The sequence below is a fragment of the Pongo abelii genome, chromosome 5 (assembly GCF_028885655.2).
Source record: "Pongo abelii isolate AG06213 chromosome 5, NHGRI_mPonAbe1-v2.0_pri, whole genome shotgun sequence".
Classification (NCBI taxonomy): domain Eukaryota; kingdom Metazoa; phylum Chordata; class Mammalia; order Primates; family Hominidae; genus Pongo; species Pongo abelii.
Window position 1 is genome coordinate 26,123,072 of NC_071990.2, and position 25,013 is coordinate 26,148,084.

Here is a 25,013-nt window from a genome sequence, read left to right on the forward strand (position 1 = left end):
GAGGAGGGGGCAAAGAATGTAAGTGAGGGAGTGGAGAACAGCTGGACTTAGCTACCACCCCTGTCCATCTGATCTTCAGACAGTAATGTCACTTTATTCTTTTATGCTATTCATCAGACCCAGTACCTCCAACACCTTTGTTTCCTACAGATAAAGAAAATATAAAAAGTCAATCACTATACATCAGATCCAGCACATCTATAACTGGAAAAAAAATACTTGACCTTCAGCTGGGCCCAGAGCTTGTGGGTAGTCACCCTGGCATAGACCAAGTCCATTGGCATCTCTAACATATCCATGCTGTCTATGGATAACAAATGTCTATGCCAGGTAGAGTCACTTGTATAAGAGTCAAGAAAAATGAATCATAAAACACACAGACATATTCATTTTCATAATTTTTAAAATGCAAATATTACTTTATAAACCAAAAACTGCTTTATTAAAAGCTGGAACACAAATGAATTTAAGTAAACGATGCAATTCAAATTTAATCTTTTGTGTGTGTGTGATTTGTTGTTGACAGTTGGTCAGGTGATTTTAGTACGGTACATCAATTTACATTGTAGATGTAGGCCAAGAAAGAATGTTAGGTGTAAAAAATATTTATTGTAAAAAAGAATGTGAGGCAAGGTCTTTGGAATTAATAGTTTTAATGTTGGACATTCTGTGGTGGTTCTAAAGTTAGTTTGTAAGAACGTCATGGAAAAGCTATGTGATAAAAAATCATATAAAATATAAAAATTTTAAACATTACTTTTGTTTACGTACAGTATTCCCATCCCTATAAATTTTCTTCCAGTACTCAATCCCCAACCTCCAAAACTGAAAAGCAAGATCAACAGAAAGAAAATGGTTAAAACCTGTAAATTCTAGATTTTAATAGATAACTACAGGCAAGAATTACTGAAAAAAAAATGTGGCATGTCATGGTGCATAGTCCTAGAGGAGACAAAGCAATGCAACCAGATAGACTATTTACAAGCAAAGCCACACATATAAAATAATTCCCATATAAGGGATTAAATTATGCTTGGTCGACAGACTGACAGATTTAAAGTGGGTAGCTAGCTATGGATAAAATGAGAGCCAGTTAGATCCCTGCCTCACATAAAAGTATATATATATAAAAAAAATATGAGAAAACCTAGGGAACTATGTATTGAGCTGAGAAAATCCTTCTAAGCATTTTGAGGAAGACATTGGAACTCGCAAGATAAAATTTTCCAGTCTTTTCAAAGCTTTGCAAAAAATGCCTAGTAAGTGCCAGTTAACTACTTCCAGATTTTTCCCTTACTCTTGGTCTTACAAAGTTGTTTAAAATAATGCTAATCATAGCAAGCTAGAGGCCTGAATGATAGTGGACTTACACAGCTTCTTCTCTCCAAATAGCACCTTACTAATAAGGTCAGAAATAGCCTACACTGCAAGACTGATCAAGCCGTTGTTTCTGTTAATGAACTTTTAAGAGCATCTAATGCTTTCTGGGGGTCCTTAGAGATTTGTTTTGTTAAGACAACAAAAAATATCACAGCTGCTTTCGTTGGAATAATTGGGTGGCTCTGAAAAGAGCCTTTGGGTTTTAAGACTGATGAAAAATTAACTTTACATTTACGCTCTCTCTCCGCGAATGCGGCGAGCGAGCTGGATGTCCTTGGGCATAATAGTCACTCGCTTGGCATGGATGGCGCAAAGGTTTGTGTCCTCAAAGAGCCCTACCAAGTAGGCCTCGCAAGCCTCCTGCAGCGCCATCACCGCTGAGCTCTGGAAGCGAAGGTCGGTCTTGAAGTCCTGGGCGATTTCTCGCACTAGGCGCTGGAATGGCAGCTTCCGAATCAGCAGCTCGGTCGACTTCTGGTAGCGACGGATCTCGCGCAGAGCCACAGTGCCCGGGCGGTAACGGTGAGGCTTTTTCACGCCGCCGGTAGCCGGCGCGCTTTTGCGAGCGGCCTTGGTAGCCAGCTGCTTGCGCGGCGCTTTACCGCCGGTGGACTTGCGAGCTGTCTGTTTAGTACGAGCCATGGCAAAAAGACAGAAAACCTTGCCTGCAGAGACGTCTGTGGAGGAAAAGAGAAACAGCTACTCTTCTTTTATAGAGTCAGACCACCAACTATTGGACCCAAGAAAATTCAAAAATCCCCGCGCCCTTCTTGGATTGGTCCATCTCTGTGCCTGGTTGCAGATTAAGAGAGGCTCCTGTCCATTACCATAGCTACTCTGACGTCATTTTGTTAACCCCTTAGCTGCTATATCCACTGTGGACAAGTCTTGTACTGGAAAAGCTTCCTAAAGTCTTAAAATTTACAACCACACAAAGCAACGCAGAAACCTCCAATTGTTTCTAGTTAAAATATAAAAAAGAAATCAGAGCATATTGGAGAGGATTAGGGAAATTTGCATATGCGCTTTATTTAAAATTATATTTTTCTGGGCGTCGCATAAGAATTGTGGGCAATTAGAAAAATGCTCTTAGCCGGGCGTGGCGGCTCTCGCCTGTAATCCCAGCTACTCGGAAGGCTGTCAAGAGGATCGCTTGAGCCCGAGTTCGAGGTTACAATGAGCTGTTATCACGCCGCTGCACTCCAGCTTGGGCGACAGAGGTAGACTCCACCTCAAAACAAAGCAAAACATCCCCAAACTGGAAAAAAGCTCCTTATTTTGGGAAATACGTACTCAAATGTTAAGTGGTAATGTGTGTGCTCTCAATTGTGTATGCCATCAATTGCTACACCAAATGGTATGACATTTTCAAACTGTTTTAACGTGTGTTGTATGCGGGTTTTGTTCAACACTTCCATTAAAGATAGTTAGGAATGCACTCATCGGTATAATTTCCTTCCTCTAAAATGTGGTAACTGCTGTGTGTGAAACTTAACGCGAATCACCCCAGTAAACATGTTTTTCGTGCTGCATGGCACTTCTCCCACATACCTAGAGTTCCTGAGGTTTCTATGAATCTAATTTCTGCAGTACAAATTACTAAAAGTGCCACACTCAAAACCATTAAAAAAACCTCAAAAACATCTTTATGGGCGGCATAATCCAAAGCACAACAGCTCATTTAATGGAAGTCGTAGGTGGCTCTGAAAAGAGCCTTTGTTGTTAGACTGACTTCGTCTGCTGACAGAAAAACAGCAGTGTATGAAGCGTTAACACTTCACTTTCCCTTGGCCTTATGATGGCTCTCAGTCTTCTTGGGCAGCAGTACCGCCTGAATATTAGGCAGAACGCCACCCTGCGCGATGGTCACACGCCCCAAAAGCTTATTAAGCTCTTCGTCGTTGCGGATGGCCAATTGCAGGTGGCGAGGGATGATGCGGGTCTTCTTGTTGTCGCGGGCCGCATTGCCCGCCAGCTCCAGGATCTCGGCGGTCAGGTACTCAAGCACCGCCGCAAGATACACCGGCGCGCCGGCCCCGACGCGCTCGGAGTAGTTGCCTTTGCGGAGCAAGCGGTGCACTCGGCCCACGGGAAACTGCAAACCTGCACGAGAAGACCGAGTCTTAGCCTTGGCGCGAGCTTTACCGCCTTGTTTGCCGCGACCAGACATAACTACCTCAGATAAAAAGAAAAAATCACCACAAGGAAATGTAACGAAACTACATTAGGACGCAAGGCAGAGAAGTATTTATACTGACTGGAGGTAGGCTGTGGGGAATTCTCCCATTGGCTAATGTCAAATACCCAATGGGAAATCAGAATCTGCATCCTTCATTTGCATGTAATCCTTCCGTCTGGTGTAAGGTTTATGTTTGAGCCAATCCCCAGTCTGGCTTGAGCCTTCTACTTGAATACTAATAATAATTGACCGAATTAGGATTTTGTCAAAATACCTTTTTTAAGCATGAGTGGAGGTTTTGTTCTGGTTATTTTGACTTTCAGCCGCTCGTGCTTTTCCGGGATTGTGACTCATGCTTTTGGAAAGGAGTAGACTCCGACCAATTTCTAAATAGATTTAAGAGGTCCTTCAAATCGGGCGCAGTAGCTCATGCCCGTAATCCCAGCACTTTGGGAGGCCGAGGACGGCGGGCCAGGCGTTCGAGACCAGCGTGGACAACATGGAGAAACCCTGTCTCCAGTAAAATACCAAAAAAGGAACGGAAAAAAAAAAAAAAAAAAAAGCCGGGCTTGGTAGTTAGTGCACGCCTGTAGTTCCAGTTACTCGAGAAGCTGAGGTGGGAGGATCACTTGAACCCGAGAGGAGGAGGTTGCAGTGAGTTCACATAGAGCCACCACACTCCAGCGTGGGCGACAGAGCCAGAAGACTGTGTCTCAAAGACAAAAAAAGGGGAGGGGGAGTGGGAGGGAAGAAAAGCGAATACCCCAAATCCCAGTGAACTGTAGAAGCTTATAAGCTCTCTGATTCATAAGGGAGAGAGAAGGGGGATGTAGGCAACTTAGAGGAGAGTATATGATTTTGGAGAAAAATAAATGGGTGTTTCAAAGAATAGGTGACAGCTGTGACAAAGTCTGTTTAGATGGTGTTAACCACCAGTCTCCTCTCCTGTGATACAGTTAATCTTCTCTGGTTGATGAGATTCCCCAGGGAAGTGAATCTTAACAACTAAATTCCTTTCTGAATTTTTTTTTAAATTTTGAAATTTTTGATTAGAGAAGTTCAGAGAAAGCCCCTCCTTGAATTTACTGTTTCCTAGGTGCCCTCAGTTCAAAGAAATCAGCATAACAAAGTGGCACGTTTTTGAGTTGCATTTCCTGAACTTTTTCACAACACTGAATGAGGAGTCTCTGGAATCTTTCAGGAAATGAAAGAACATTCCATAACACAGAAATACTCAAAATGGGATTATTATTATAAAAGTGTTTCACTGACCTTCTTCTGCCTTCCTGTCTGTAAGTCCCATTCTCCCCAAAGTCTAGCCATAGAAACTAGAATTCCTCCTCAATTCTAGAATTCTAGAATTCTGGTTTGTAGGCCATACAAACCAGAACTCCTTTTCCCCAGAGCCAGCCATAAAACCTAAAAATATTACACTAACCTACCTTGTTTGCCTGTAGGTCATAAGACCCCCCATTCTAAAAAAGGGTCTTGTCCTATAACCAGAAGGAAGGAATGCTGCACTGAGAGGTCAAGAAGAATCTTGACAGACAAGCCTTGTGGGGCTTCCCCACTCAGTCTGTTAGCATTAGATCGTACCCTATACAGCTGTTTATCTTGTTGAACCTAAGCATAAAAATGGGCAATTTCCCCTGTATCTTTCAGTCTTAATTCTAAAATCTCCTGTAAAATTGTGATGAAATAAATAGATATGCCTTTTCTCCAATTAATCTGTGTTTTGCCAGTAATTTTCCATAAACCTTGGGAGGGCAAAGGGGAAGTTTTTCCTTGGCCGGGACAATATTATTACAGCCATTGCCTGGCTCTCCTGTTGAGGAACCTAAAATCAAGACAGATTGCCTAGAGAAATCTTGGTGTTTTTCCTTTTATATTCCATGAGATAGGAGCAGATGGAGTACAGATGAACGTGGATTAATTATTCCAGGAATTTCTGAGGTATCTACTACTTCTATCTGTGGTCTAGTTATACTGAAACAGGATGGCAGAAGGAAAAAGAAACATGAGTGTAAGAAAATCTGCTCCTGGCTGGGCACGGTGGCTGATGCCTGTAATCCTAACACTTTGGGAGGCCGAGGTGGGCAGATCACTTGAGGACAGGAGTTCGTAACCAGCCTGGCCAACATGGTGAAACCCCAGTCTTCACTAAAAATACAAAAAATTAGCTGGGCATGGTGGTGGGAGCCTGTAATCCCAGCTACTCCATAGGCTGAAGCAGGAGAATCGCTTGAACCCTGGAGACGGAGGTTGCAGTGAGCCAAGATCCTGCCACTGCACTCCAGCCTGGGCAAGAGCGAAACTCCATCTCAAAAAAAAAAAAAAAAAAAAATCTGCTTCTAAGCCAACGCTGTCACAGAACTATGGATTTGATTCAGAGAAACTGTCAGGAGACTAAAAGTGCTCATTTTTACTTTGTTTTTTGCCTTTTCCCAAGTCTTCTGACTCTAGTGATATCTTTCCCTTCACAATATTCAACTTCCCTTTTCAAAATTATAATGATCTTCACCCTCAACAACAGCCGTAAACATCAGTAACCACTGGCTCATTTTCTTTGAAAAGGTGCAAGATTCATGATGGAGATGTTAAAAAGTTATCTCAGATACTGCCCTGAAGAGATTATACTCTGAGAAGGGAGGACTTACATACATGAACATTAAATAGCAGTGCGCATTCTGCATATAAAATAAAGATTTTGAGCAATAAATCATACAAAAGCACATGGAAAAGAAGATTGACCAATGTAAATCAGAAGGATTTAGAGAGTTCATGAGGGAGATGTATATCCACCATTATTAGTTCAGCATATATTTACTGAAAACCTGCTAAGTGCCAAGAGAGTGTTCTAGGTGCAGGGAGCATAGCAGTGAAAAAGCAGACAACCTGTTTCCTTACGGTGCTACTTATCTTGTAGGGGGAGTGCACAATAAGGTAAATACATAGTGAAAATGTAGAGATAAATGATGAGTGCTATGGAGAAAAATAAAGAAAGGGGATAAGAAAAAAGAATAGGAATAAGGATGGAAAGTTTCATCAGGAGAATGTCATTTGAATTCAGACCTGAAGGCAATGAAGAAGCCAGCCAAGTAGGAAGGATAAATACTTCGATAAAATGCTGGATGTGTTCGAAGCCCAGAAAATGTCAGGAACCGTGGGTCAGAAGGTACAGTTATTCTAACTTCCTAAACAAATCGTAGACCATTTTTGGAAAGAGCCTTGGATATGTACAGGGCTAGATAAAATTGAAACCAAGATTAAGGGTAGCTTCAAAAACTCACACTAGAAAGCAGGAGTACATCCAGTCACAATATCAGTAATCTATACTCTACTGAGCCATGGATGAGAAAAACTCTTCTTCTCATCCAAGTTACCTTGAATTAAGCAAACCAACTAGCGCCTGGCATGTGCTATTAGCAAAACAACTTGATGGCAATCCTTTCAGTAAGTGCTTCAAAAACAGTAAATTCTAGGCACTTGCCTTCAAAAAACAAAAGGCAGATAATGGGGAGGGAAATATTGGGGGTTATTTATTTCATATAAATATAAGAGGAAAATAAGTTGTTTCCCAATAACAACTCCAACACCAGGAGCAGAGAAAGTAAGACAATCTGATGCCTCGTGGTTTGCGAAAACAATAAAAAAAAAATCTGTTAATTACATAATACAATTCACCCTTGAACACTCTCCAAATCAGTGCCCACTAGCTACAAGTAGCTACTGTGAAGTTGAAAAAGGGTACTTCAGATTGAGCTATTCTGTAAATACGAAATAGACTTAGTGTGTTAGTTCGTTCTTGCATTACTATAAGGGAATTCCTGAGACTGACTAATTTATAAAGAAAAGTAATTTTTTTTGGCTCACGGTTGTGCAGGCTGTACAGGAGGTGTGGTGCAGGCATCTGCTACTGGCAAGGCCTCAGGAAACTTCCAATCATGGTGGAAGGTGAAGAGGGAGTAGGCATATCATATGGTGAGAGCTGAGCGAGAGAGATGGGGGAGGTGTCACACTCTTTTAAAGAACCAGATCTCTTGTGAACTCAAAGTGAGGACCCATTGATTACCCTGAAGAGTGCGCTTCATGAGGGGTTCACCCTCATGATCCAAAAACCTTTCACCAGGCTTCACTTCCAACATTGGAGATTACATTTCAACATGAGATTTAGAGGGGACAAATATCCAAACCATATCACTTAGTATGAAGAAAGAATGTAAAACATCTCACTAATAATTATGCATATTGAATACATGTTATAATGACATTTTGACTATAAAAGTTAACGAAAATATACTATTGAAGATACTCAAAAATTTAAAAATACATATATAATTTGTAGTACATTTCTACTGGACAGTGGAACCTGTAACAATGTTCCAAATGTGGCCTGTGTATGTGTATGATGTAGGAGGGATCAGTCATGTAAGATGATCATAATATAGTTACTTAGTCCATTTTGTGATACTATAACAGAATACCACAGACTGGCTAGCTTTTAAAGAAAAGAAATTTATTTCCTACTGTTCTAGAACCTGGGGAGCTAAGGGCATGGCATTAGTATCTGGTGAGAGCTTTCTTACTACATCATAACATGTTGAGAGAGCAAGAGTATGTGTGTCAGCTCAGGTGTCTCTTCCTTTTCTTATAAAGCCACCAGTCTAAAGGAAATCAAAATATTTTACCCCAAAATATATTTCTTTGACATATTTTGAAATGGCTGCTGCTTGGCCAGCAGGCAGAAATGGGCTTGCAAAGCTGCCTTAAATGGGAAAAATTTTACATCTATAGAGAATCTCCATTAATGCAGCCATGCCTCTTCCCCTTTCCATACCTTTCCCCAGATCCAGGAGAGACTGAGAGTCTGACACTTAAAAATCGTAAAAGAAACATTTACCATCTATTCTTTCTGAGGGAGGCTTCACCTGCATAACAAGGCCACCTTTGCAAGCCAAACCTCTTTTGCCTCCCATAACCTGTTTTACCAGAATCTAAGCCCCAATTCTTTCTGTGATCTAAAAATGGTATGTAAGCATCTATAACTCATTGGGAAGTTAGGTAATTAATTCCGAATGCTCCCATGTAGACACGTTAAACAATAGGTGAAATGCCTTTTCACCTATTAATCAATCTGCCTTGTCAGTGATTTCTGGCAAACATTTAGTGGGCCAAGAGACTATGGTTCCCAGAGTACCCTTCATGAACTTAAGCCCTAAGATATCAATAATTGCATTAAATGTGTATGGTGTAAATACACCCATTAAAAAACAGTTTGGCTGGGCACGGGGTCTCACACCTGTAATCCCAGCAATTTGGGAGGCCGAGGCCGGCGGATCACTTGAGGTCAGGAGTTTGAGACCAGCCTGGGCAACATGGTGAAGCCTGTCTCTACTAAAAATACAAAAATTAGCCGGGTGTGGTGGTGCATGGCTGTAATCCCAGCTGCTCAAGAGGCTGAGGCAGGAGAATCCCTTGAACTCAGGAGGTGGAGGTTGTAGTGAGCTGAGACTGTGCCACTGCACCCCAGCCTGGACAACAAGAGTGAAACTCCATCTCAAAAAAAAAAAAAAAAAAACAACTGTACACTGTCTGCAAGAATCTCACTTCAAATATAAACATAATGCAGGTTGAAATTAAAGGCTGCAAAAAAGATAAGCCATATAAACATCAGCCCAAAACTGCAAGGGTATCTGTATTAATAATATCTCTGATCTGAAAGACCAAAATAGATGCCCCTATACCAACTAAGACAGACTCTAAGATTAAGGAAACAAAGTTACCTACTGGTAGAGCATTCATGACTTGGCTGGCATGGCAAATTCCTAAATTCCAAAGACTACCAAAAAACTCACACTTGCTAAATTCCTTAACTATAGGAGTTATCAGAAGCCCTCCTAACTCTGATTTACAGTCCAGGCCACTACAACTCCGATTGGACAGAGGACCGCCTTGACACACATTCTATTCTTACACGTAATTGTAGACCTTAAGCCATTTTCAGCCAGCTGTTAGAGGCAGCACGTAAACTGTCTTTGTTCCTATAGTTCACCTTGTGATGTAAAGACCTAAATTCTACCTCATTTTAACCTAAAATTTAACCTCAAAGTGAACATGGGAGGTATGTTACACGTGTTTATCCATTGTGAATGCACTTGGCACCCCTCATAATATATATAGCTGTCCCCCCAAACGTGCTGAAAATGTATGACTCTATTGTGTGATATATATCCTATGAGGCATAAAAATAACCAACCTGCTCCTTCTACCCAAAGGGAGAGTAATTTTGGCAGGTTCTGGGACCATCTCTTCCTGGCTTGCAAATTAGTATTGCCAGTAAATCTCTCCTTTCTACTCTTTAGCCATCCTGGTGGTCTTTTGGATGATACATCAGATAAGTATATTTCAGAGCAAAGAAAATTACTAGGAACAGACAGGGATATTACATAATGATAACAGGGTCAATCCAATACGAAAAACAAGCAATTCTAAATGTATATGCATCAAATAACAGAACTGCAAAATATGTGTAACAAAACCTGATAGAACTGAAAGGAGAAATAGACACATACATGATTTAAAGGTAGAGATTTCAACACCCCTCCCCCAATAATTGATAGAACAACGAAACAAAAAAATTACCAAGTGTATAGAAGAACTCAGTAAGTGGCTATATTACTTGTTTTAATCTGTAAAACAATGATAATAATAGTACTCACACTTCATTGAGTTTTGGTGAAGATTGAATGAATTTATACTTGTAAAGAATTTAGAAATGTGGCCGGGCCCAGTGGCTCATGCCTGTAATCCCAGCACTTTGGGAGGCCGAGGCGGGTGGATCACCTGAGGTGGGGAGTTTGAGACCAGTCTGACCAACATGGAGAAACCTCATCCCTAATAAAAATACAAAATTAGCCAGGCGTGGTGGCGCTTGCCAGTAGTCCCAATTACTGGGGAGGCTGAGGCAGGAGAATTGCTTGAACCCTGGAGGTGAAGGTTGTGGTGAGCCGAGATCGCACCATTGCACTCCAGCCTGGGCAACAAGAGCGAAACTCTGTCTCAAGAAAAAAAAAAAATCTTAGAAATGTAACTGACATATCATAAGCCCTCAAACATAATAATCTTTTAATACATGGAGCTATCTATTTAAAATAATGTACATAAGGCAACATCCCAAAAGAAAATGGGAAAGAATCATGAGTAATCAAACCATAATAGAAGAAATGTTATTATCAAAATGTACAGTCTCAAATAATAATTGTCTTAAAAATAAAAACAACGAGATTTAATTGTTCATGTCTGCAATTTGAACAGACTAACACACCCACTGTTCAAGAGCATTTGTGGAAGTCAGGAAAAAACACCCTGTTGGTGAGAGTGTAAACAGACTTTCAGGAGGCAACTTGGTAACATGTATTAAAAACCAAAATATGTATATTAATGGATGCATGATTCCTATCTCTATTTTTGCCCTTACAGCAATCTTGTGTGTAGAGAAAAACTGAAAAGCATTTTCATGGTAACATGGTTTATAATTTTTAAAAAGGGAAGGTCAATGAATAAATGGCAATTATCTACTTCCCTATAATGAAATGCAGTAATGAAAATAATCATTAGAATCTCTTTTATTAATTTAAAAGGATACTAGAAAAGTGAAATATAATCTCACTTATAGAACATTTACATATTGGTTTGTGTAGACTTGCACAAGATAAAATTTCTGTAAGATTGGTCACCAAAATTTCCTGAATGATAAAATTACAATTAATGTTTATATTGTAGGGGAAAAGAAAATTCTGTTTTTCTCACCCATCAGTAAGTTCATGCTTGAGGCCCCTCTACAAAAAGACAGATTGGTCGGGTGCAGTGGCTCACGTCTGTAATCCGAGCACTTTGGCAGGACGAGGCGGGCGGATCACGAGGTAAGGAGATTGAGAACATCCTGGGTAACAGGTGAAACCCTGTCTCTACTACAAACAAAAAAATTAGCCGGGCATGGTGGCACTTACCTGTGGTCCCAGCTACTCGGGAGGGCGAGGCAGTAGAATCGCTTGAACCCGGGAAGCGGAGGTTGCAGTGAGCCGAGATCGCGCCATTGCACTCCAGCCTGGGTGACAGAGCAAGGCTCAGTCTCAAAAAAAAAAAAAAAAAGATTAGCAAGAGAAAAGCATACAAATGTATTTAATATAAGTTTTATATTACATGGGACCCTTCAGAAATGAAAATGACGGAAGCGGGAAACCTGTGAATTTTTATGGTAAGTTTTGTGAAATGCATAGTTGTGGATTAATATGATTGACAGTAGGCATAGATCTAATGGTAATAAACTGAGGGGGACATAGCAAGGCTTGTTTGTTAATTACCTATTAACGATCAGCCGAGTATCAGCAGAGAAAGCAAAACATCCTAGTTTTGAGTTAGAAAACCTAGGTTTTTGTTTTGGCTTATCAATTATGGGTATTGTTTTAGATAAACAGCAAGTATTCTTGATTTCTTATTTCAAAAATAAAAAATAAAAAAGAAAGAAAGGAAGGAAAAAAGAAGAAAAAGAAGAAAAGTGTCAGAGTCACTTGAACCAGAGTAACTCCACTTTGAGTGAGGGCTAGGAAAATGAGGCTGAGACTTTCTGGGCTGCATTCCCAGAAAGTCAGTCGTTCCTAGCTTCTAGATGTTTACGGTTAAGGGAACAAATAAATAATGCTTACTAAACAGACTCAGACTTTGGAGTGTCCAGATATCCCTATATCTGGAGAACAAAGGCATTCTTAATTTTGTTTAAAGATAATAATGTTGATTCTTGCAAAATATAGTAACTAAGAAAATTAATCCTTTATCACAAACTCTTGTAGCAGAGCACATCTCCCCATATATACAAGCATTGTACCTAGTGTGGATGCCTTCCTCCTCTTACTTTCGGGAATGTCCTGCTCTGTCTATGGAGTAGTTGTCCTTTCACCACTTTACTTTCTTAGTAAACTTGCATTTACTTTGCACTGCGGACTCACCCTGAACTCTTTCTTGCGCGGGATCCAAGAACCGTCTCTTGGGGTCTGGATGGGGACCTCTTTCCTGTAACATATTTCTGGCCACCACAGAAGGGACTATAGTACAGAAACCCTGACACAACAGCTACCTTTGGGTAAGTGTTGGAGTTCTGTAAAAAAGGAAGAAGGCAGGCAGGCAAAAAATTTATGAAACAACATATGACAAAATAATTTCTGCTTCAAAACTTCATATTTTTTAATTTATTTTTTTTTTTTTTGAGACGGAGTCTCGCTCTGTCACTCAGGCTGGAGTGCCGTGGCGCGATCTCGGCTCACTGCAAGCTCCGCCTCCCGGGTTCACGCCATTCTCCTGCCTCAGCCTCCTGAGTAGCTGGGACTACAGGCGCCCACCATCACGGCCAGCTAATTTTTTTGTATTTTTAGTAGAGACGGGGTTTCATCGTGTTAACCAGGATGGTCTCGATCTCCTGACCTCGTGATCCGCCCGCCTCAGCCTCCCAAAGTGGTGGGATTACAGGCGTGAGCCACCGCGCTCGGCTAAATTTTTTTTTTTAATGAGTCATGCTTTTTTGGGGGGCGGGGGGTGCATATCTCATTTTGTCGCTCAGGCTGTGGCGGCGCGATCTTGGCTTGCTGCAACCTCTGCCTCCCGGGCTCAAGTAATCCTCCCACCTCAGCCTCTATAGTAGCTGGAACTATAGGCATATGCCACCACGCCCGGCTAATTTTTTGTAGAGACTGGATTTCGCCATGTTGCCCAGGCTGGTCTCGAATTGTGAGCTCAAGTGATCTGCCTGACTAGGTCTCCCAAAGTGCTGGGATTACAGGCATGACGCACCTCACCTGGCCCAAAAGTTCATTTTGAAAATGCTTATATTAGCAGGTCTCACTTCTCCCGAGATAGATCCTAAATATCAGCTTCTTAAACTGCAGCCTCAATTCCTTAGTAATGTTTTTGGGGGAGGTGGTCGTTTCATAATTAAAAAAAAAAAAAATGTAGATTTTTAAGCCAAGCGTCACTTTCACAACGGCAGTTTGCATATACAGTACTAGGACGGGAAGTGCTTCACTTACAGTTGTTCACTGACATTTTGTGTGGCATCGATTATTTTTTATTTTTTATTTTTGAGACAGGGTCTGTCCTCACCCAGACTGGAGTGCAGTTGTGCGGTCATAGCTTACTGCAACCTCCACCTTCCAGGCTCAAATAATCCTCCCACTTCAGCCTCCCTAGTACTTGGGACTACAGAAATGTGCCACCAGGCCTGGTTAATTTTTAAATTTTTGGTGGAGACAAAAGGTCTCACTAAGTTGCCCAGACTGGTCTTGAGCTCCTAGGCTCAAGTGATCCTCCCACCTTGGCCTCCCAAAGTGCTGGTATTACAGGCGTGAGCTGCACCACACCCGGCCCAGAACCTCTTTTAAAAGATTCTTAAAAATTAAATCTGGGCCGGGCGCGGTGACTCATTCCTATAATCCCAGGGCTTTGGGAGGCCAAAGCGGGAGGATCATTTGAGCCCAGGAGTTCGCTTGACCAGCCTGGGCAACAAAGTAAGACTCTTTGCCTCCACAAAAAATTAAAAAATTAACTGGGTATGGTGGCGCATTTCTGTAGTCCCAGATACTCAAGGGGCTGAAGTAAGAGGATTGCTTGAGCTGGGGAAGTCGAGGCTGCAGTGAGCTATGATGGCGCCTGGCCGACAGAGCAAGGCCCTTTCTCAAAACAAAAACAAAAACTGTTTGAGAAACTTCATTTCTTCATCCAAAGACACTGTTGAATGTCACCTACATATAATGCCCATAAATTCGCTGAAAATACTCCTCTCCGATTCCCCCACCCCCTCCTACTAGTGTGCAGTCAACAAGTGTCTTTTCTTCTTGAATTTCTTCCCCCAGCCCCAGACCCAGAATTGGCCCATTGAGTCCTCTTCCTCAACTAGTGCTCTTCCTGCGTTTTTTTTAGCTATATTGTTTTTGGCGTCCTGGACTTCTCGAAAAGGGTTTCCCTCTCCAAGTGGGGCCCTCCTAGTAAGCTTTGCAGTGGCGCCAGATGGGGAAGGGCACAAAATCCAAACCCTTTTGTATCTCGCAGAGCTGGAAATCAGAACATTAAGTGGCCTAGGAAATGGGAATCTGGATTTCTGGGATGCATGAAATATGTAAACTACATAGCTGTTGTCATTGATAAACAATTATAACGCAAAACTACTGCGATTTCATTTTGTGGAGCGGGAAACATTCCGTATAAAGGCGCCCGGGAAATCAGACTTCGCTTATTGTTTCCTCAATACTTGAGGTAAAAATTTACAGCATAGGCAAGCTGCAGGAGGAAATATCCCTATATGCCCTTTTGTCGCTTAGACTTTTCTGCTCCCCTCCCCCGCATCTCACAGAGGTTAACGGCTAATGACCCCCACAGAAACACTATACCCTGAATTCCATTACCTTCTTCATTATCCAGAAAGTTTCCTGTACTAGACCAGGGAGAGAATAGTAACCTTATCAGAGGAATTATACATAGTACCCGAAGGCTTATTTATACATAGTACCCGAAGGCTTACCCAGGGGGAACAAATAAGTTTGCTAAGGCAGATGAGAAAGAGCGCCATCACGACCGTCTATCGTTTGTATTTTTAGTAGAGACGGGCTTTTGCCATGTTGGCCGGGCTAGTCTCGAACTCCCGACCTCAAGTGATCCGCCCGCCTCGGTCTCCCAAATTGCTGGAATTAAAGGCGAGAGGCACCGCACACAGCCCTGTCCAAGTTAAAGTTAACCTTGGCTCTAAAACTTGCCTTCGCTAACATTCCAGTTGATCCTCTAGAACTAAAACAGAATAGCAGCAGCACCACCTTAAGAAATTGTGGTTATAGCTCTCCTTGTGACAAAGTAGGTGGCTCTGAAAAGAGCCTTTGGGTTTGGAGGTGCTTACATAAGCACTTATTTGGAGCTAGTGTACTTGGTAACTGCCTTGGTGCCCTCGGACACAGCATGCTTAGCCAGCTCCCCAGGCAGCAGCAGGCGCACAGCCGTCTGGATCTCCCTGGAGGTGATGGTTGAGCGCTTATTGTAGTGCGCCAGGCGGGAAGCCTCGCCCGCGATGCGCTCGAAGATGTCGTTGACGAAGGAATTCATGATCCCCATGGCCTTGGATGAGATGCCGGTGTCGGGGTGGACCTGCTTCAGAACCTTGTACACATAGATAGAGTAGCTCTCCTTGCGGCTGCGCTTACGCTTCTTGCCATCCTTCTTCTGCGCCTTAGTGATAGCCTTCTTAGAGCCCTTTTTAGGGGCTGGAGCCGACTTAGAGGGTTCAGGCATTTCTATTCCTAAACAGAATAGAAAAGCTACTAACACTCTCCACCACAAAGTAGTACAGAGAACAGTTCAGAGCCCATGTATTTATAGTCCTGAGATTCAAATGACGGTTTAAGATTCCTCACTTCTGAGTGGACAAAAGAAACACGGTTTCACCGAGGGGTGGGGTTTATGCAAATATGGGATTTATGTTATCTTTTTCTATTGGATAAAGCGCCAAACATAATTGACCAATAGGATAGCTTCCTATTGCAGCCTTGCAGTTTGTATAAAAGGATTTGTTCAGGGACCATTCCAGCTTGCTTGTCTTTCACAGTTTATGACTGCTTTTGTAGGTCGCTGTTTTCGCACGTGGAAAACGGAGCTATAGCAAAAACTTGTTCATAGCTACCGGGCTTGCAGTTCCCAATAGGGCAGAGTCCGTCCTTTTTTTCGAAAGCGCAATTATTTTGAGCCGGTCGGAGCCTGTGCGCCAGTGTACTTACAGTACCTGGCCGCCGAGATCTTGGAGCTGGCGGGCAGCGCCTATACGTGACAAGACCCGCAGCATCATCTCCCGCCATCTGCAGCTGGCCATCCGCAACGACGAGGAGGTCAACAAGCTGCTGGGCAACGTCACTATTGCTCAGGGAGGCGTCCTGTCCAATATTCAGGCCGTCCTGTTGCCAAAATAACAGAGCGACGATAAGGCCAAGGTCAAGTAAACACTCAAATCAGAAAACGTAGCTTACACTTGTAATTTTTCAGAGCCGTCTATGGTTTCACAAGAAAGGATGATAACTTGCTTCTGTTACGGGTATTTTTTGCTTTTCGTTTGGATTGGTTTATTTTGAGACAGAGTCTAGCTCTGTCACCCAGGCTGGAGTGCAGCGGCGCGATATCGGCTCACTGCAACCTCCACCCCGCTGCTTCACGCGGTTCTCATGCCTCAGCCTCCTGTGTACTTGGGATTACAGGCGTCTGCTGCCGCTCCCAGCTAGTTTTTGTATTTTTATGCGAGACGGGGTTTCACCATTTTAGCCAGAGTTGTCTTGAACTTCTGGCCTCTAGTGATCGTCCCATCTCGCCCTCCCAAAATGTTGGGATTACAGGCGTGAGCCACCGCCCCCGTAGCCTAATGGTGTTAAAAAGTTAAGTTTCGAGAAAATAACACCTTCCTTTAGAAACTACATTTTAGAGTATAGAAGGCGAAACTTAAGGCCAACCAAAATAAGATATTTTGAGAACAGGCAGGGTGGGAATGTGACTTGGACTTAGAAAACAAAGGGCAAGGAAACTTGCTGTTCGCCAGTAACAAAATAGGGTGGAATTCTCATTCTCTGAATATAAACGTTATGTCCCGTCATGAGTCAGTGAACGTTTCTGGTGGTTTAGTGAGTGTTCACCAGCATTGATAACTTGCGAGACTGTCAGGAATGCAGAATTTCAAGTCCCACTCAAACTTACTGAATCGGAATTTACATTTTGAAAAACCTTAGATAGTTTGTTATACACCCTGTTCTTTGGGACTGGATGAGCTAGAATTTTAGACAATTTGTCGCTGCAGATAACTGAAACGAAAAGAACAGGATGGGCGGTGGGGCAACTCATCCAATAAGATTGTCTGGTAATGAACCAATCAGTCTGGTCACTCTTCAGCCAATAATTTTATCGCGCGGGACTTTTGAAATATTACAGGACCAATCAGAATGTTTCTCACTATATTTAAAGGCCACTTGCTCTCAGTTCACTACACTTTTGTGTGTGCTCTCATTGCAAATGGCTCGTACAAAGCAAACAGCTCGCAAGTCCACCGGCGGCAAAGCGCCGCGCAAACAGCTTGCTACTAAAGCGGCCCGTAAGAGCGCTCCGGCCACCGGTGGCGTGAAGAAACCTCACCGCTACCGGCCGGGCACTGTAGCCTTGCGCGAAATCCGCCGCTACCAGAAGTCCACCGAGCTGCTGATCCGGAAGCTGCCATTCCAGCGCCTGGTGCGAGAAATCGCCCAGGACTTCAAAACCGACCTGCGCTTCCAGAGTTCTGCGGTGATGGCGCTGCAGGAGGCTTGCGAGGCCTACCTGGTGGGGCTCTTCGAAGACACCAATCTGTGCGCTATTCACGCTAAACGCGTCACCATCATGCCCAAAGATATTCAGCTGGCACGTCGCATCCGTGGGGAAAGGGCATAAGTCTTCCCATTTCTTCATAATTGAAAAGGCTCTTTTCAGAGCCACTTACAATTTCACTTAAAAACAGCTGTAACCAATTCGGTTTTCTATGTTAGTTTCCGGGAGATATAAATGATTTAAAGGTAGTGGAAAGTCGAAAACTACTACAGTCAAGTCTATCAGGCCTTTTCTTTTCAACCGGTTTTACTGCGAGAAAACGAGTGACTTGCCCTTGTCAAAAAATTCCTAGGGGTCTTTTTAACATGTATATGTGTTTATACTTACATATTGAAATAGGCTCCTGGCGACACCGTCACTCCTTTTAATCTACCTGACAATTTTAGGTCTGATGGCAGTATTATTAAAGCTATCATAAGGGCAATGTGTGTATAGTTACCTAAAGTCCACAAAAACAATATCTGACCCCAAAATTCAGTATTGGTTTTGGGCTGCTGGAGGTGGAGTCAGAGCTCAGGTGGAAGAAACTGGCCTCACTACACACTGCCAGAAGTCCACTAAATAGATTTATATAACAAATACACAAGACTTGCGTATGATCATCCAAAGATTATGCGGTCATTCTTATCCAGGGAATTTGAGAATGAAGGGTAGCAATTGCAAAGCTCTTTTACCCATGTCCTCTTTTAATAAATATTTAAAAATGTATTTAAACGCTAATTTCATCCATTTTCTAAATATATTAGTATACTTAACTGATGGGGTAGATCAAGGTTTTCTGGGGATCAAACCTTTTACAACTCGTTAACTATTAAAACTATAATGTAAAATTAAAAATGCAAAAGTACTGCAGACTGTAAATATAAATTTATAATGGGAAAATAAAATCAAATTCCAATTTTATAAAAGCTGACAAAACAACAGCCATCACAAAATTCAGAAAATAGCATATTTTATTAGCTTCTGAATATGACACTACCATGTATATTTTCCTGTAGTTTTGACTGAATACTCTGATTCCATATTCAGATCGAAATTATTTTGTAATGTTGTCTATAGGTAATGGAAATAGAATTCACTCTTTCCTCCAGGGTGGCTGATGATAATATGTTTTCTTGATAACTTAGTTTCAGTTTCAAAATGTGTTTCAGTTTCAAAACACATTATTGGTAATGTCAAGTAAGTTTTTAGGATTGTTTTCAAGTTTGGAAAATCCTCTGTCAAGCTCCTTTCACATGTAAGTTGTAAACTGTAAGAATTCTTTCCAGACTAGCTTCTGGCTCTATACATTTCTACTCTCCACTAGACACTCACTCTCAGTGCTGGGAAGGTGTTTTGAATACTTAGATGTCATAACATTTTATCTAGACCTGCATCTTGCCAGGAATTTAGGTGAGTTATTCCAGTGAGCAGTAGGAACATTCCTTGAAGCCATTCTTACGTCAGATTGGCTGGCAACGAATGAAGTACACATGAACACATATGCAAATCACGTAACTTATTATCCCCATACTAGATACATCTTCAACTAAACTTCCTCTTACTCAAATTTCAAAGATTTTCATCAGGATTCCAACATAATCAGACAATGGTGAATTTTAATAAAAAGGAGGATTGAGTGGAAATAGCAGTCTGAACCATCTGTGATTAAAATACCTTAATACTGCAAATTTTAAAAACAGAGAGAGAGAGAGACAAACTAACACATTTGTAGGGCCCCTCTCTGCACCTTGGAAGTACAGGCCCTTACACTTGTGTTTCATTAGCTTCAGGATAAATCTGCCTCAGATCACTGGCCAAATTATACGTGGCCTTCTTCAGCATCCTACCACTCTATTCAAATACATCTCTGCAGGAGCACCCTGTGAGTTGAGAATTACTGGTCTGGGATGACCACTGTTTGCATGATGCTTTGGATGGTGGTGCTGTTCTCAGAGGAAATACCAGAAGGAGAAAGCTTAGTCAGGAGAATATAAAGTCAACCTTAAGCAATTTGAACACTTCAGTGGTTAAGTGAGTTCCCTGGGACAACTTTGCAAGCTGTTATAACTTTATTTGTATTGAATATTACCTTCTTTTAGAGAGGCCAATGTGTAGAAGGAAATAACAATGAAACAAAGGATTCATTAATAGTATAAACTATAAACTGTCATTGATAGTTTTCCATAGGCCAAGTACCACATGAAGTGGTTGGTCTGAATTATTGTGTAAAATTCTTACTTCAGCGTTGTAAGGCAAATTATCTCACTGTCTCCATTTTACAGAAGTGGAGGTTCAGCCTCAGGAATTTCACTAAATTGGCCAAATTCTTACTACCAGCAGATATCATTGCCAGGCAGTGTCACACTTTAATATCTTCTAATCAATAAGATAACCCTAAAATTGATTATCATATGTAATTTCCTTCTCATATATAGTTTCATACTATCATATATAGTTTCCTTTGTTTCAGAAACTGGACTCCCTCAGGGTGGATAAGGAGACATGGTGGTGTCCTGGCCTAAGTATTGTTGGAATCCTCTAGTCAGAGGCCTGATGTGAGGTGAAGTGGACAGTGAAACCACCTTTGCAAAAATCATAACTGAGAAAATTATTACAGTGAAAGAGATCTTACCTAACCGACTCCATCCAATGTCTAACCTCCAAGCTGTCCTTTTCATTCCTGAGCTTGGGATTAACTAACTTTGGGAGGAGCTTAGTTTATAGTTTTGCTTTGAAACAAAAACAATAACAGCCCTTTCAGAAACAAACCCCTTTCCCACCTGGGGACCAGACTGCTTTTGCAGGACTAACAAATTAGCCACAAGATTATAAATTATGGTTTAGGAATCATGCAGCTGGAAGCTACAAGATTCTAAACCTCCTCAAATTGCTCCTGGGTATAAAATCACTATTTTAAAACCTAAGATCAATGCTTGAGCTATTTTGCAGACCCTGAACACAATGGATTAGCTGGCACCACCCAGATAGATAAACTGGATTATCTGGTCTTGTGTACCCCACCCCACCACTCCCAGGAACTGATTTAGCACAAAAGGACAGCTTAGACTCCCTGTAATTTCATCTCTGACCCAACCAAGCAGCACTCCCGACTCACTGGTCCCCTACAATCAAATTATCCTTAAAAACTTTGGTCCCCAAATTCTCAAGGAGACTGATTTGAGTAATAATAAAACTCTAGTCTCCTGTACTGCCGGCTCCTTATTGCAATTTCCCTGTCTTGATAAATCAGCTCTGCCTAGGAAGTGGACAAGGAGAGCCCGTTGGGTGGTTACAATAGGACAAGCCAATAAAATATAAAGTATTAGAGACACTCCCTGGGTTTCAGGAACAGGTCAGAAAAAGTGTTTTCTTGGAAAACATCTGGATTCTGCTGCAGAGCAAGTATTTGCTTGCATCTTCCCAGAGTATAAAAGCTGTCCTGTCCAAGATGGTAGCCACTAACCATATGTGACTATCAAGCACTGAAATGTGGCTACTCCAAACTGAGATGTGCTTTAAGTGTAAAATACACACCAGATTTCAAAGACCTAGTAAAATAACAAAGTAAAACCTCAATATTTTAATATTGGATACCTTGTTGAAACAATTTTTGGTTACACTGGATTAAAATCATTAAAATAGATTTTTAACTTTTTAAAATGTGGCTACTAAAAAATTTAAAATTACATATGTGGGCCCTATGTTTCTGAGGAACAGTGCCAGGACATAGAGGATAGTTATATTCACTCACAGATCAAAAACTAGCAAAAGTATGAAATACCTAATAATTTAATTTTTCACCTTAACTTTTGGCATATTCCACAGATCTGTAGTATACTTGAGTGTGATAGTTTAGGAATAAATATGATTGGAACTCATTCATGTTTAGAGAGAAAGGGTGTCAAATTGAGAACCAGGCAGATACACCTAATCTTAAAATGACCCCAAAGTAAAGTGGTTGAAGAAATTAAATCCCAAAGATTTTTGGTGAAGAATGTTGATGTTTTCATCAGTGTATCCATATTCAAATGGAGATTAAAGAAGGCAAAATAAGGCTGGGTGCAGTGGCTCACACCTATAATCCCAGCACTTTGAGAGGCCGAGGCAGGCAGATCATGAGGTCAGGAGTTCGAGATCGGCCTGGCCAACATAGTGAAACCCCATCTCTAATAAAAATACAAAAATTAGTCGAGCACGGTGGCATGCGCCTGTGGTCCCAGCTACTAAGGAGGGTGAGGCAGGAGAATCCCTTGAACCCGGGAGGCAGAGGTTGCAGTAAGCCGAGATCACGCCACTGCCCACCAGCCCAGGTGACAGTGAGACACTCCGTCTCAAAAAAAAAAAAAAAAAAAAAAAGTCAAAATAAAAGAATTGTGGGCTGACAACTGTGGATTAAGCATCGGTTCTATTAAGAAGGGCTAACTTGAAGATGAATCTTTTGAAGATACATTTTGACTCCAGCTCTTTAGAGGAACAAAGTTTACCTTGATGTGCAATTCTTCAAATAAAAATTTATTGACTTTAAATTAGAAAAAAAAATGCACACACACACACACACACACACAGCTAACTAGCTACATCCTTAATGACACCAAGCTTTATTTAGTCCTTCACCCTGAAGTGGGAATGACAATGGCACTTACTTCAAAGTGCTGTGACAAGAATGTGTTTGAAAATATAGAGTAATCAGCAACAGTGCTTGGCATATTGTAAATAAGTGCTCAAAAAATGCTAGTTCCCAAAACCGTTGTTGCCACTGTACCCTAAATCCCTATTCTCTTCTGATATCCTTTAGTGATGTAATTTTGTCTTGCACTGGGCCTGTTCATCTCTAGTATGAATTTCAACCACAATGCCCTTTCTACATTTCCCTCAGGCTTATATAGCCAAAATATCCAGAGCTTTGCCTAGGGGTGTATAATATGATATTCCAATTTGTAGCCATGATAGCACTGTGTATGAAAGTTTGGAATAATGCGCCGGGCATGGTGGCTCACGCCTGTAATCCTAGCACTTTGGGAGGCCGAGGTAGGTGGATCACTGAGGTCAGGAGTTCAAGACTAGCCTGGCAAACACGGCAAAACCCCGTCTCTACTAAAAATACAAAAAAATTAGCCGGGTTTGGTGTCAGGCGCCTGTAATCCCAGTTACTCAGGAGGCTGAGGCAGGACAATTGCTTGAATCAGGGAAATGGAGGCTGCAGTGAACCAAGATCGCGCCATTGCACTCCAACCGGGGTGACAGAGAGAGACTATGTCTCAAAATAAATAAATAAATAAATAAATAAAAAACAGAAAGTTTGGAATAATGCATTACAAGTAGCCTCTAGTTTTTATGTTACTCATAGTTTCATCACACATGAACAATGTCATAAATTTTCATGGTTGAATTATCAGTTGTTTATGCAATATTCATTGATGTTTTTGGCTTATCAGCAGTGTTTCTGAAATTATTTGAATATTATTACTGTTTTTCAAAATTATTTTATAAAACTAATTAAAAAATCAAGAATGATATAATTACTCGTGAAATTAAATATAAGTTTTGAAGAATATCAGGATGTCACCCCCAAATTATTCTACTTTGGCATAAAAGTTATTTTCAGCTGAAGGCAATTGAAAATCAACAGGTGTAGGAAGAGTTCTCTGTCTTCTCTTTACCCAAATTTCCCTTTGTGAAGGTGACAGAAATTTCCCTTGTAAAAGTGTCCCCAACTGCTATACCAGGAAAAAGAGCAATTCTTATCACTAGATATGGAAGGCTGGCACTGAGATGAATCTGCAAAAACAAATCTTACTACAATTATTTCTATCTTTCATTTTATCTTCCATGGTTTTTATTGCCCATGTATTTCCAAGTCACATTCCCAAATTTGTCATCCCATGAAGTGCAGACTCCCTTTCCTTTGTTGGAATGGTGTATAAGTCCGTGAGTCTAACTGCTTTTTTAAGGTTTCAATTTTTTTTCCTTTGGGAACTCTGTGCATGTAATATACTAATAAAATTGTATGCTCTTTTTTTCGCATGTTAATCTGTCCTTTGTCAGTTAAATTTGCAAGACCCTACTTAGTGAATCTAAGAGTACAGAAAAAAATGTGTCCTCATTGACAGTTTCAAAAACTAAATAAAATTGAGGCAAGAATCTTTTTCATCTTAAAATGGCCAATTTTAATTTCCAAATGAATGGTTCATTAGACCTAAGCCAGTAAGCTATGTGAACAATTGTGATGGAATAAAACAAAACTAAAGAGCATGAACAAAATTGAGAAAACATATGGAAGACTGAATCTAAAGGCCAAGTAGAATTGAAAATTTTTCTAATTTTTAACTCTATAAATTAAAGGAATGTGTTTCATTTTACGGGTTTCATCTGTGGAAACATGTTTGCAGAAGGCATTCGAGGTTAGGATTAATTGAAAGTACATAAATCAAATAGATTAAGACCCCAAAGGGCATTGAAGGAAAATTAGAAAATCAGCTATTTTTGCTTGGGTTGATTCCTCTCCTGACTAACCCTTGGAGATGATAAGAACATCAATTAAATGGGTAGCCATGAAAGTATCTAAGGGAGAAAGGAACACAGAAGTTCAATGTACCATAACTTTATTTTTATTTATTTAGTTTTTTGAGAGAGAGTCTGGCTCTGTCGCCCAGGCGGAGTGCAGTGGCGTCATCTTAGCTCACTGCAACCTCTGCCTCCTGGGTTCAAGTGATTCTCCTGTCTCAGCCTCCCGAGTAGCTAGGATTACAGGTGTGTGACACCACGCCCAGCTAATTTATTGTGTGTTTTCATGGCCAGGCCATATTTTCATGGCCAGGCTGGTCCTGAACTCCTGACGTCAGGTGATCCGCCTGACTCAGCCTCCCAAAGTGCTGGAATTACAGGTGTGAGCCACCGCTTCCGGCTTTTTTTTTTATGATGGAGTCTCGCTGTGTCACCCAGGCTGGAGTGCACGGTCTTGCCTCACTGCAACCTCCGCCTCCCGGGTTCAAGCAGTTCTCTGCCTCAGCCTCCCGAGTATCTGGGATTACAGGCGCCTGCCACC

The 25,013-nt window shown here is 41.4% G+C and overlaps 4 protein-coding genes across 4 annotated transcripts in view; 1 reads left to right on the forward strand and 3 right to left on the reverse strand.

Moving 5' to 3' along the window:
* The window catches only part of LOC100438251 (uncharacterized), an 84,523-nt gene that overhangs the window by 8,312 nt on the left and 51,198 nt on the right, over nt 1–25,013 (forward strand). The window contains exon 3 of the mRNA XM_054557312.2: nt 17,606–17,969. Coding sequence (XP_054413287.1) covers nt 17,606–17,969 — 364 coding nt within the window. The remainder of the gene's footprint in view (nt 1–17,605; nt 17,970–25,013) is intronic.
* Nucleotides 409–2,892, reverse strand: LOC134761588 (histone H3.1). The gene has a single exon (XM_063725139.1). It carries the CDS (start codon nt 2,020–2,022, stop codon nt 1,612–1,614), a length of 411 nt encoding a protein of 136 aa, XP_063581209.1. The 5' UTR covers nt 2,023–2,892; the 3' UTR covers nt 409–1,611.
* Nucleotides 3,026–3,614, reverse strand: LOC100435391 (histone H2A type 1-B). The gene has a single exon (XM_002816505.4). The coding sequence runs from the start codon at nt 3,548–3,550 to the stop codon at nt 3,158–3,160; it is 393 nt and encodes a 130-aa protein (XP_002816551.1). The 5' UTR covers nt 3,551–3,614; the 3' UTR covers nt 3,026–3,157.
* LOC100435754 (histone H2B type 1-B) lies at nt 15,452–15,950 on the reverse strand. Its single transcript, XM_002816506.4, has one exon. It carries the CDS (start codon nt 15,881–15,883, stop codon nt 15,503–15,505), a length of 381 nt encoding a protein of 126 aa, XP_002816552.2. The 5' UTR covers nt 15,884–15,950; the 3' UTR covers nt 15,452–15,502.

Coding starts and splice junctions, on each gene's coding strand:
- LOC134761588 (XM_063725139.1), bottom strand. CDS start 2,022: ATGGCTCGTACTAAACAGACAGCTCGCAAGTCCACCGGCGGTAAAGCG.
- LOC100435391 (XM_002816505.4), bottom strand. CDS start 3,550: ATGTCTGGTCGCGGCAAACAAGGCGGTAAAGCTCGCGCCAAGGCTAAG.
- LOC100435754 (XM_002816506.4), bottom strand. CDS start 15,883: ATGCCTGAACCCTCTAAGTCGGCTCCAGCCCCTAAAAAGGGCTCTAAG.